At 39.8% G+C, this 12,897-nt stretch overlaps 1 protein-coding gene across 3 annotated transcripts in view; it reads right to left on the bottom strand.

Moving 5' to 3' along the window:
• The window catches only part of vps13d (vacuolar protein sorting 13 homolog D), a 61,033-nt gene that overhangs the window by 12,643 nt on the left and 35,493 nt on the right, over nt 1-12,897 (bottom strand). For all 3 annotated transcript variants that reach the window (XM_054610026.1, XM_054610025.1, XM_054610027.1), the window contains 11 exons: nt 12,709-12,834; nt 5,978-6,083; nt 4,664-4,816; nt 3,782-3,917; nt 3,624-3,671; nt 2,082-2,232; nt 1,696-1,912; nt 1,368-1,615; nt 1,088-1,279; nt 847-973; nt 435-577 (listed from right to left, as the gene is read on the bottom strand). In XM_054610026.1, the coding sequence (XP_054466001.1) occupies nt 435-577; nt 847-973; nt 1,088-1,279; nt 1,368-1,615; nt 1,696-1,912; nt 2,082-2,232; nt 3,624-3,671; nt 3,782-3,917; nt 4,664-4,816; nt 5,978-6,083; nt 12,709-12,834 (1,647 nt within the window). The remainder of the gene's footprint in view (nt 1-434; nt 578-846; nt 974-1,087; nt 1,280-1,367; nt 1,616-1,695; nt 1,913-2,081; nt 2,233-3,623; nt 3,672-3,781; nt 3,918-4,663; nt 4,817-5,977; nt 6,084-12,708; nt 12,835-12,897) is intronic.

Raw genomic sequence — 12,897 nt, forward strand, 5'->3', positions numbered from 1 at the left:
ACAGTACGACAGCGCCATTTTAGTTTGAATATCAACAGTCGGAGGAGAAATGTCAAGATATCTGTGCTGCATTCATCAGAGTGCTAGAAAAAGCTGGTGAGTTCTGCTTTATGCCAGAAGATCATATGTGTGCCAATAACTGTCCATGCAGGAAAAAGATGTAGATTCAGTGCAAAAAAATATGATCTATAATGGTCAAAGAGAAGCTGCAGTGATGCACCAGACCTTCCTTTCAAAGCACCCAGAGAAGGGAGACAATTATAAGTAAAAACCAACTGGAGTACTGATGAGAGGCAATGAATACATTCATAGCCTACTGCAATTCAGCATTTCATTCCTGTTCCTATATGACTTTGCAATATGACATACTGTGAATCCAAAGATCAGGATCCTGGTGCTTCACCTTTGTACTGTTTGTGAGTGTACCAACTTGCCTATGTTGTATATAAGGCCAGGCCTGTTTCCGTGCTGGATAACTTTTACTGCCCGGACTCCACTCCCTCCATCCAGGGAAAAACCCTGGCACCAGCCTGGAACTCCATCTGGGTGGATCCCTTTCCCGATCCGCATAGTACACCTGGGATCAAGACAGGCAGGGAAAAAGATGGAATGTAAGGACGTGGCAGATGACACTCAGGAGGGAGAGGGGAGGGTTGGGGATTTTAGCCTGTGCGTATGTCAAAGTGACAGACACTTAACCACAGGCAGCCCGTGACCATCGATGTGTGAGAGTGTGTGTGCAGTGATAAAAACACCAGAAGGATGTCTGTTGGGTAGAACATTGCTCACTAGCCAAGAAATGATGGATGCTCAGGAACAGAGTGGTCTGGTCTCTCATACACTTACATAGCAGGCTGCTCTTTGTCAGTGTAGCAGAATAGTAACGGACTGAGGCTTCGGGCCAACTCGTGCTCCTCAAACTGGCCAGCAGCATCGGCTTTGCCGTTGTCCTGACGGAAGATTAACGGCAGACCTGCGGGACAAAAGTGGTTTTAGGGAACAATAACAGTTCTTAAAGCAAAGACTGGATCGTTTTTATTTCTTTAAACTGTACAATTGAAGTTTATAACACCACAGAAAACATTACCAGTCTTGTTTATCAGCCAGTAGGGGGCAGAAATCAGGATCTTCAGGGCCCCCTGCGCTCGCAGGATGATGCGGATGATGAGGCAGAGCAGATGTTTGTTGGTGTCATACAGCCTCATGCGTACCACATAGTTCTGAGTGCCAGGTGGAATCAGCAGCTCTTTGCACACAGGGAAGCTCTCAAGCAGGACTCCTGGAGGACACACACCATGAACACCAGGATTTAGAACAGGGAAAATGGCTGAACACAAGCCAGTGAAAGACCTTTGGTGAGTCCTGACCTAGCTCCATGTTCTGCGAGGTGTCGGCCCCGTGAAGAACAGCCTCTTTCCCCGGCTTCAGGGCGCCTTTGATTGACGTTCCTTTGATGTAGTAGTTGAGGTCACAGGGCAGCAGGTTGGCCAGCACCATGGTGGGCAGCAGGTAGATGGTGTGGCCTGGCTGTCGATAGATCTGCTTGGCGCTGCCAGAGACCGTCTTGGCAGGCTGCTGGTCTGGGTAGTTCTCCTTTTTGATGACCACACAAAACCTGCGAGAGACAGAGAGATGAGGGGAACGGTCCGAGATATGAGGAAGAACAAGACTAAATGTCCGGCTGACTGTGTTTACCTGAAGTTGCGCTTGAGGCTGTCGTCAAAGTCTGCTGACTGACACTCCCTCTTGCTGCTGCTGATGTCTCCGGGCCGCTCCACGCTGGTCCAGTGGATGGGAACCTTACAGAAGAACAGGCCCAGGCCTTTGGGCCGAGCCTGCAGCCTCCAGGACGTCAGGTGGAGCGGGACTGCCAAGGCCTGGCCAGGAAGGATCGGAGGCAACACCACCGGTTCTGTCGACACAGAGACACAGCTTGTTTCATCAGAATGACACAACAAGAAATAAAATTATTCAAATTAAATAAAAAAAGAGAAAACAAAACAAACTGTCTCTACATGTTCCTGACTTTTGAGTACGTATTGCTGCCTAGTCAATGGACCTCAAATAGAGCGGTGTCTTACTGTCAGGAGCTGAGGGGCTGTCCAGTCTGACCTCCATAGGAACATCCAGCCGGTTCTTCACCATGAGGGCAGAGCGGACAGTGATGACCTTCCTGGCACTGCCCTCCATCGTGATGGAGAAGACCACTCTGACCGGAGGCAGGGCCGAGAACTGAGGGAGTAGGCAGGGTACGATATGAAAGGTTCATGTCGTGATTATTCTGACAAAAAAACAACTGCGCTTCACGATATAATCTCGATAATGATCAAAATATGATTTAAACACTTCAAAATAGCAGAAAAAACATTCTGGAATCACTTAACCTTTACCTACATTTTGTTAAGAAACAAATGTTTTATTGCATTACAGTTAGAACACATCTTTTCTTAATGAAAAACAATCAAACATCCTAAATAAGATAATCATAAATCATAAGGTCCACCTGCATAAATAAAGGATGAATAAAGATACAAAAATTTAAAGTCTTTTGTTGTGTTGTGTCATGTTAATTCCTTCTTTAAAAAAAAAAAATCAGGCTCTGTATTTCACAACTCATGTAACGACATTCATCCCAATAATAGAAGTTGATCATGATCAACTCAATGTCAGTTTCAAGGACATTCAACATGGCTTTCATTTGAATAATTATTATAGTCATAATTCGATTTTTTACTGATGTCCCTGTATTTTTAGCATGTGCTATCAAACAGTATTTAAATTTTCTGATCTGCTCCTGTTGGATGTTGCCGTCAGTCTAAAACTAACACGTCCTCCATGTTCACCTGAAGTCTTGATACTTTCAGTATCATGTACATTAACTCCATCAGTACACTAGAATCATGTCATGCTCACCTCTCTGCTGCTCTCTCTCCTCTAAAACAATATATACATTTTTTTTTCACCTCTTTCTTTCACAGATGTTTTATAATAAATACCTTCTATTGGCTCAAAGGGCAAAATCTTTCCAGTGCTGAAATATTTGGGCACTTAATTGATTAAAAGATCTCCAGAAAAAATGCTTGGCAACAATTTTCATAATCAAATGTTTTATCATTCTTCAAGCGAAAAAAAAAAAAAAAAAAAAACAGATTCAGAGGAATTTGGCATGTTTTTCTATAAAAAAACCAATAATATAATATCAAACCATAATGCAAATAACTCATCAGGGACGCTCTAAATCTGTCAATTTTCCGGTATTTCATTTGAAACATCTGCAGGACATGTTAAGTTTCAATGATGATGATGATGATGGTTGATTCTCATGACTGTTGCTGTAATGATGGAATTGGTGCAGTTTAAATGTTCATTATGTGTGCTGAGTTTACGCTACTATACTATGCCTGGCCTTTATTAGTTGATGCTAGACACTATTTGAAAGCTAGCTTTTGCTTGAAAATCTTTATACTTTCATGTTTTTTTTTATTTTTGCTTCATTAACTAAGTTGTTTTCCATCTTTAATCCTCCAAATATCTTGTTTCCTGGTGTATAATGAGTAATACAGCTGCTACTGTAGCAGTATATGCTTACTTAGACTGTTCACAGATTTAGGAACAAGACTCACATAAACATGCGGGTGGATGATGTTGGTTCTGCTAATAGGACTGCCAACCTGTGGAAGAGTAAAGGAGAAAAACAAAGGTTTCACATCAAACTCTGGGCCAGTTCCTCAGAAACATTATCAACATGAATGTCCCTTTGGAGTTTTGGACTTGTGCTCACAGTATTGGACGAGTTGTTTCTGTCCGGAGCTGCGTAACGGAAGAACACGCCCACTTTGTCCACAGACACCGGCTTGACTTGCTCCCATCCACACACCCGCACCAGCAGCTGGTGCAGCTTCAGCTCATGAGTGTGTCTGCAGAGGAGCAGTGATACATACATCATCATCTACTGAATGCACAACGCACCATCACTCAATCCTTACACTGAACTGCATTTAACAAGCCAAAGCACTGCGGAGTAATTTAACAACAATAAGTGAACATTTGCTGAGGACCACATCACTGGTGTTCATGTACATGTTCAATGATAAACCCCAGCAGAGAAAATGGAACCCGGATGGTTGCAGTGGTTCAGTTCTTTGGCCTTCTTGTGTCTATGTGCAGTGTCAAAACTAACAGGCAAAAGCAACAGCAACACCAATACAGTAGTGGATTTCAGCGTCACAGGAACATACATATGTATATATTATTAATAACCTGGGGTTCATTTTAGCCATCACTCCTATTGGCTTTGATAACAATTGTGTTTGGTAGCTTAACTGTTTATTTAATGCTACTAGCAAGAGCTTCCATGTCCTACTTATACCATGAAGCTGATTTGTAGTTGACATGTCTGCAAATTACTGCAATCAAGCAGATATAGAAGATTTTAAAGTAGAACAGAAAAGGAGAAACACAGAGAAGTAAGAGACTAATGTGACAGGCCCTGATAAGAACACCCTCCTGTCAGAAGAGCAGAGATATATTCAGAACCACCACACCATCAGACAGATCTAATGTAATAAAACCAGTAAGAATGATGGCCAGACTAATCAACAGTTTCATGTTCACATTCATTGAACAAATCCACATGTGCTGTGGATGTGACTCAGATCTGTACCGGTGGCGGAGCTTCTCGCGGGCCTCAAACTCAAAGGGAATCTCCTCTCCAGGCAGCACCTCCCTCCACTGGCTGACATTGTGAGTGTCATCAGTCCCTGGGCCGTGGACCTCTGAGATGGAGTCTGCACTACTGCTGTGAGACAGCGCTACCCTGTGGGGAACATATGGAGACATTTATGTGAGGTGAGTTTATCCTCTCAAGTTGAAAGTGTCTGCTGTGAAGCCTCTCACTCTGAAGTAAAACATGAATGTTAATTCTTCCACACATCTGCATACCAGAAATAAAAACAACATATTGTCAGAGCTTTGAAATAAGGAGAACTGACGTTGTTAATAATATCAGGATGACATTGTTCAAGTACAGTTTGTCCTCCAGTATGGTCATAGCAAATGTTTTGTGAATAGAATCGTGTGGTGCCGTCACATATTATCCTAAAAGGAATCATGTTTTAGCTCCAGCTCCCTTCATAAAACATCAAATGATTCAAAATGTTGAATGCATGTACTAAAATGTTCTCCAGATGTTCTTATGTCATCACATCTAGAATGTTCCTTTTTATTGTCAAACAATGTTTCCTTTTCCTAAAATTATGATATATACCATTACTCAACTTTCCATGGTGTCATGCTGCCATCTTGTACTCTTTATTATTTCGGAATGGTCCAAAATGACAAAAACAGCAGGCTTCCTGATTGGCCCATGTCAGTGCACCATCAGTTTGGATCGTGGTAGACCTAACTGGGCTAGTTAGCCCTTCAAATCTGCCAAGCATGCTGGATCTCCAGTTTGTAGCACATGGAGATGGTTATGGCTACACCCATGGATGGATTACTGAACGGGTTAACAGGAACAGGCCTAACAGGCACAGCCCAGGGGCAAAAGGTGTCAGGGGCCCCCTGGCCTTTATCTACTAAAAGTCACTAAAAGAGATACGTACCTACCAGATAACCCTAAGCCTAACCCTACAAAGAGACACAAAACCAAAAATAAACACAAAACAACTACAAGAATATGCTAAACAACTAAAAAAAGGGGCAAACCAACCACAGACAAAAAATACTACAATAAGACCAAAACAATTATACTGTGACACAGAAAACTACAAAGAGTTACCACAAAATGACTACAAAAAGACACACAGAAAAGAAACCACAGAGAGATGCATAACTACTAAGAAACAAATACAGACTTAACTTATAAGTCTGTTTTCAACTTTTAAGTCTGTGTGTCTGTCTGCTAAGGGAGAGAGGTGGTGGGGCATCTTGTTTGTATGTGCACATTGTTTTGTAATCCTCCCACGCCTACACCTACCTTGTGGGAGTTGTAGTCAGAGTGGCAAACCACATGGTACATCCTGTGTGGTTGCGCAGAGCGTATGGCACAAATGGCTGCCTCCTCTTGGACAGCTTGACATCGGCTGGAAGCACAAATGAAAACTGAATCAGAGAGAAGATGAGTATGCTTGGCTTTTATTATTAATCATTACTAACTGCAGTAGTGTAAGATCATGCTTGATTTTTTCTTGGGTTGTGTGACTTAAAGCAGATAGGGCACAGGTGCCTTGGAATTCTTACCTTTAAAAGGGGAACTCTACTTATTTTACAAGAGAAGGTCAACTTAGTAGTATCAAAGAAAACTATTCAACCTGTGAAAATAGCTGTATAGTATCCTCTGTGGCTCTGGAGGCTCTGAGACAGTAACTCAGCTTGAAGATCACAAACAGCAATCCGAACACAAAGCCTTCATTATGAGCTCGGGTGTGTTCCTGACCCATTCTGGGGATTAACATCATCAGATCTCTGCTCCTGCTGCTTTCATTTTCACTATTATTTTTGAATTGTGCCCTCAACTTTACAGAGATCACTGGAGTACCCATTTAAAAATCATACATGCAATTATGACAGTATAACAGTTATAAATGGCTTGGCTTGGTCAAGTGGCTCATTTTTCATGTTCTTCACATGAACATAGCGTATATACAGATCAAAGGCAATTTGTACAATTTAACAGTAAACTGAACACAATGTTGCCTTATACAGCATTTTGCTCTGTACTTACAGTCACACTGGATTATTTCTGATTTAAAAATTTAAAAAAATTCATAAATAAGTTTATTCATAAATAAGTCTCAACTAATTGAAAAAATACACACACATTGAAGCAGACTCCTCCCCATTTTCACAATGGATTCACAACTACAGGCCATGCAGTGCAAAGCAAATGACAAACGAGTCATGCTGTTCAGGCCAAACACAAAGCAGAGAGAAACAACAGTCTGTAGGAGGAGGAAAGATGAGACAGGCTATGATCTATATGAACCTATTCACACTGTAGTCATCACTACACCACTGAACATACAGTCAGTCATCGTTCATATTGTAAAGCGGATTTAACTGAATCACAGCCAAAAGCAGCAGAAAAGATAAAACCTCCAGAACCTTTACAGCAGCGTGTTCTATACTAGGAGGTATTTACTTTAAAACTGTTGTGTTGGAATAAACTGCAATTAGTGCAACACTATGGTCCAACTTCATAAAAGAGAGCTACTGTCAAGGGAGCTACTTGACTATGAAGTCCTATGAGTGATAAGGGAACTAATGAGCATTACATGAAAGTGATCAGTGAGGACTAGAGTTTAAATATGATTTATATTGTTAAATACGTTGTTCCATGAAACCAGCTAAGGAAAGTGAGGCTTAAAGGGTGGAAACTGGACTTGAATGAACTTAACATTGAATTAATCTTACACTGAATGAACCTAACATTAAAAGGAACCTAACATTAAAAGGAACCTAGCATTGAAGGAACCTAACATTGAAGGAACCTAGCATTGAACCTAACATTAAATGAACCTTGCATTGAACCTAACATTGAAGGAACCTTGAACCTAACATTAAATTAACCTAACATTGAACCTTACATTGAGGGAACCCAACATTGAACCTAACATTGAACCTAACATTGAAGGAACCTAACATTGAACCTAACATTGAACCTAACATTGAACCTAACATTGAACTCATCTAATCAAACCAGAAATAACAAGTCTGGGGGTTATCTTAGACTCTGACTTAAGTTTTCTGCCCCATATTAAAAAAGTGACCAAAGTGTCATTCTTCCATCTCAGACACATTGGGAAAGTGCGACCTTTACTGACCCAGCAAGATGCAGAAAAATGAATGCACGCCTTCATATCAAGCAGACTAGACTACTGCAATGCACTTTTTACTTCCTATAAAAACTATTGATAGGCTACAACTCATCCAAAATTCTGCTGCCAGACTGCTAACAAGAACAAAAAAGAGAGAACACATCACTCCAGTCTTGGCTGCGCTGCACTGCACTGGCTGCCTATAGCTGCCAGAATTGATTTTAAAGTCCTTTTAATTGTGTACAAAGCTCTAAATGGCTTGACCTACATCACAGACTCCCTGTTGCTCTATGTTCCTACACGAACACTTAGATCCTCCACTGCTGGTTTCCTAGCTCCTCAAAACCTCTCGAAAAAGAAAATTGGAGATGCAGCCTCTTTCACTTATGCTCCCAAACTGTGGAACAGCCTACCCCAAAACATTAGAGAGGCAGCCTCAGTTGACACTTTCAAGCATCATCTAAAAATATATCTATTTCGCCAAGCCTTTCTTTCATAACAGAGCTTAGGTGCCCTCCACATAGTCCCAAAACTATCCTTCAGATGATCTTTTATGTACTTAATCACTTTTATGTATATACATTTTTATTCATTTATTTAATTATTGTTTTTTCTAAATGTAATATGTTTTTTCAGTTTAATTCATATGCTGACATTTCCTGGACTGTACTAGTTGTTGCTCTGTACAAACATGTTATTCTGTTACTATTTTTAATTTATTTATTTTATCTATTTTTATCTTTTACTTTTCAAATGTACAGCACTTTGAGCTACATAGTCTGTATGAAATGTGCTATATAAATAAAGATTATCATTATTATTATTGAAGGAACCTAACATTGAACCTAACATTAAAGGAACCTAACATTGAACCTAACATTAAAGAACCTAACATTGAACCTAACATTGAAGGAACCGAACACTGAAGGAACCTAACAAATGAATCGGGGCTAAAGTGGTTCCATAAAGGTCAATTCAGTTTCATGCCATCAGACTTATCCGAGTCAGGTTTAAGTAGTCAAGATACTTAGTAGTAAATGCAAATTTAATCTTGGGCACAATATATTCAAACAGTTTAAACAGAAATGTTATTAAAATATCTTGTACAAGAACACATAGATATTAAACTGGCTGAGTGGGGAGACAATGACACCTGACCTTTTTTGAGATATTAACACATTTAGTTGTAGGCCTTCTCCCCCAACAAGAAGCATCAAATAGAAATGACCAATATTATCTTGTAATTTGTGTGTCTTTTAATAACTAAAATAATAAATAAGGGAAAGGAAAAATATGGAGAATACAAAACTAGAGATTGAGTGAAGCTTTAACATAAGCAAATGTATTAACCAATACATTTTTAAACATGCTATCCTAATAGAAAAAGAGTATTTAGATACTACATTTAACATAATATTTAATATACTATATATAAACATATATATTAAATTTAATATAAACTTTTTTGCAATTGTACTGTTAACTATTTATGTAGCTATTATCATTCTGTTGGGGTAATTTAGATTAAGAGGTATGTAGCATAAGCCTATCACATCCCACATGATTAAATCATCACTTATCATTGTATAATTTATTTAATTTATTATTTTTTTTAAGTAAATTTTCTATACACTTTATTCTTTTTGACTGATGGTGGTTAATTAAGTCAAATATTGTGGCATCAGTGGTAAAATCCCTGCTTTCCTATAGGTCTGTGTGACAGGATCTCTGGTTAAACAATAACTCAGTCCGACAGTTAGCCTGCTCTGGTGCAGGTTAGTTTCCAATCATAAGTCCTCCATAGCACTACTAAAGGTCCTTTTGTATTCATCTTTTACTACTGATGTTATTTATTAATATCCCTGCTTTTGTATTTCTCAATCCTAAATCAAGTCTAACCACCTATACTGTTTGAAACTCATACATAACAAATCAAAGGGGGAATAGGTCAGTCCTATTCTATGAGGAGGATTGGAATTTCTACACATGGACAGAAGTTTCATATTGAAATGATTCAAATGAGACTTAAATCAATGCTATTGGTTTGGAGTCTTTGCCATAACTGCTGTGGCACTTTGACTGACAGGAGATCAGGGACCAGCTGTAAATTCAGAATAAGCACAAGCCTTATCTCATACATTAAGTCTGCATCACTTTATTTCCATGTTTTTGTTCGTTCTGATCTTTCCCTCTGCTGTGGAACACTTAGTTTTAATGTGAGCGCTATAAACTTCAATTAATTTAATGATGATGACTGATGACCCGAAAATAATGAATGCGTTTATCAATGTCTTACACAGAGTTTGATGGTTTTGGCACTGGCATATTACCTGGAGCCACGATCAAAGCTTAAGGTACCTCCCAATATTCCTGCCTATTGTTTTCTTTTTACTTGGTAACTTGCAGCTTTCTAATTTACTCTGAAAATATTCAATGATAGTCATTTTATACCTGTAGATAGCAACAATGAGATGACTGCAAGAACGAGGCAGAACGAGAACGACATGAAACAAAAGTCAGTTGGAATCAATGTGTTATGGTCCATGGCTCGTCTTGACCCCTAAGCCCCAGGGACGCCCCTTCATTTTCTGCCAGGAAATGTTTGAGGCATTTGACTCTAAGCCCCCATGGGGAGCGATTGATGATGACTCATTGAAAGCTTTGATGCTGAATGTGCTGCTGAGGGAGCCGCTTGGAGACTAAACTCTGAACTGTACCTCTGGAGAGAATCTGCTGCTCGAGGCAGGTCAAGGTGGCTGTGCTCCTAGTTCTAAGGTGAGCAAGAGGAGCACCTGACAGCAGAGAGAGAGAGTTACTACACATAGACACATGCAGAGGGAACACACAGGGGGGTTAGAGGGGTTCATCATCCTCATCATCATCCTGTACTCTGTGTTGGCAATCAGCACTTCAATACGTTCATGAATAGTGCAATTCATGCTTCCCTTCTATTTACACGTGTTCAGCATAGCAACCAACAGATCAAATCTATTGGGTTCCTGTTCAACTGAGGAATCAGAAGAACTTGGCTGATGAGCGACAGGTTTTGTGCTTAATTAAGATTGGTTGATGCTACTTATCTCATAAGCTCTTGCTTAAAAAAACTAAATAATTAAAAAAGGCTGGAACAAAGTAGTTAAAACTCTTCTGCCAGCAACTCCTCAAAATAGACAATCCCATCAACCAAGTTTCTCACATGACAAACGCTTAGAACTTAAGTAACCAACCAACCAAAGCCCTTCCATTGCTAAACCAGCCACTCTAACGTTGCCTGCTGTTAATCTATAGTTTTCTTATTATCAACAAATCCCCCCAAAATATCAAAACCAACAATAAGTGAGTCTGTGTGTGAAACTCTTGTTTGTGGCTTTCAGCTCCTAGTCCATCAGTTCCTGCTGAAGAAATGAATCTTTAAAAAACAGCTCAGCGATATATAGTTTAATTTTACCAAACGGAACTCAACTGGGAGCAAATGGTGAGTTTGATGGGAACTCTTTTAAGCACTGCATTAATCCACGTTTGGTACTTTAGTGCAGTCATTCCCAAAGACTGGGTTGGGAGATTTTATTAGGGTGGGAAAGTAAATTTGCATAATTTCTTCCATAGTCTTGTAACATATATATATATATCTGCATTTCACCTTCGAGCAACAAAAGGAAGCCGGATTGTTTGTATACAAATGTTATTGTAGCCTACTTCTAAGATTGAATCTAAGATGAAAGACTAGCGTGTTAACATCTACGGAGGCGCAAAATAAACATTACAAACTAGGACGGGATGTTCACTGCTCAGGACAGGAGGGTTCTTCAGCAGTTATCAAAATCTACTGAGCATCAGTGATATTGGTGAGAAGAGGAGCCTGTGAAGAGCTAAAGGGATAATAAAAGATAAAACCCATCCAGACACAATCTGTTCACCTGCTGCTGTCAGGAAGAGATACAGAAGTAATCACCAGACTCCACCAGCAGTTTCTTTCATTAGCTGTGAGACTCATGTTTATAGCTTTTCAATAACACATAAAAGAAACAAAGCTGGGTTAATCTCTTCTTAATGGCCAATTTACATATTTAAGATAATATAAATTGATGTGGAAATGGCAATAAAAATGATAAGAAATGTTCATTTATGCACAAATTCCCTCCCCTCATAATTTATAGAAAAATGCCTATTGTGAATTGGGTCACCATGGTTTGTGATTTTAAATAAGCCGGTCCCCAGAATCACGCCTTGGGAAATAATGCTCTAATGAATATTTCTGGCAGCAGGACAGTGTATGTGGGAGTGAGTCAAAATAAACAACGAAGGATCATATCAGCCAGTACAACAGTGTGGCTCTATTGGTCAGAAAAATAAGATATATTTGATGCACACACACAATATTTGTTTGCAGATACATTCACTGTTGGTTTGCTCTGCACATGGGATTTGTTGACAAGAAGAAAAATGTTGATGAACACCAGACTTCCAGAATTCAGTCTGTAACGTCTTGTAGTGTCCTTTTTAGGTTGCTAGATAAAGAAATAGTCACATCATAGTTTCTTCTGTGTGTTTTTCACTGTGCATGCAGATTGTGTTGCAATGTTAGCATGTTTGTTCTGACTAGCACTGGCATTACTACATAAACTACAAAGACAACGGCAAATAAAGAGGAAATCTGCTAGCTCAAAGATAAAGATTAAGAGGCTTCCAAAGCTTAAATATGTGTAACAGTCACTTGGCTATTCTGGTATCTTTCTTTCCTTTTGATTCTTTCAAATAAATGAACATGTTATCTAGGATGCCTTACCTCAATGTAATCCTTAAATCAGTTCAAAACCTATTAAAATTTCTGTGAAGACGTTCCTCACTCCCCAGTGATTTCTTTCTGGTACTGTGTGTAGCTGGAACTCACTCTGTCCGAAGCTGGGTGGGTCGACCGAGGAGCCCATCCAGGGCAGAGGGGGTGAAGACTGGGGGGTGTGCTCCTCCTCCTTACAGTAGTCAGCTATCCAGGCGCTCTTGGTGGTGTTGTATTGTTCTGGAAGAACCAGGCAAGTGTTAGTGAATGATCTGACGGGATGCTGTGCGGTCTGTGTAGAGA

This window comes from Anoplopoma fimbria, chromosome 12, assembly GCF_027596085.1.
Source record: "Anoplopoma fimbria isolate UVic2021 breed Golden Eagle Sablefish chromosome 12, Afim_UVic_2022, whole genome shotgun sequence".
Classification (NCBI taxonomy): domain Eukaryota; kingdom Metazoa; phylum Chordata; class Actinopteri; order Perciformes; family Anoplopomatidae; genus Anoplopoma; species Anoplopoma fimbria.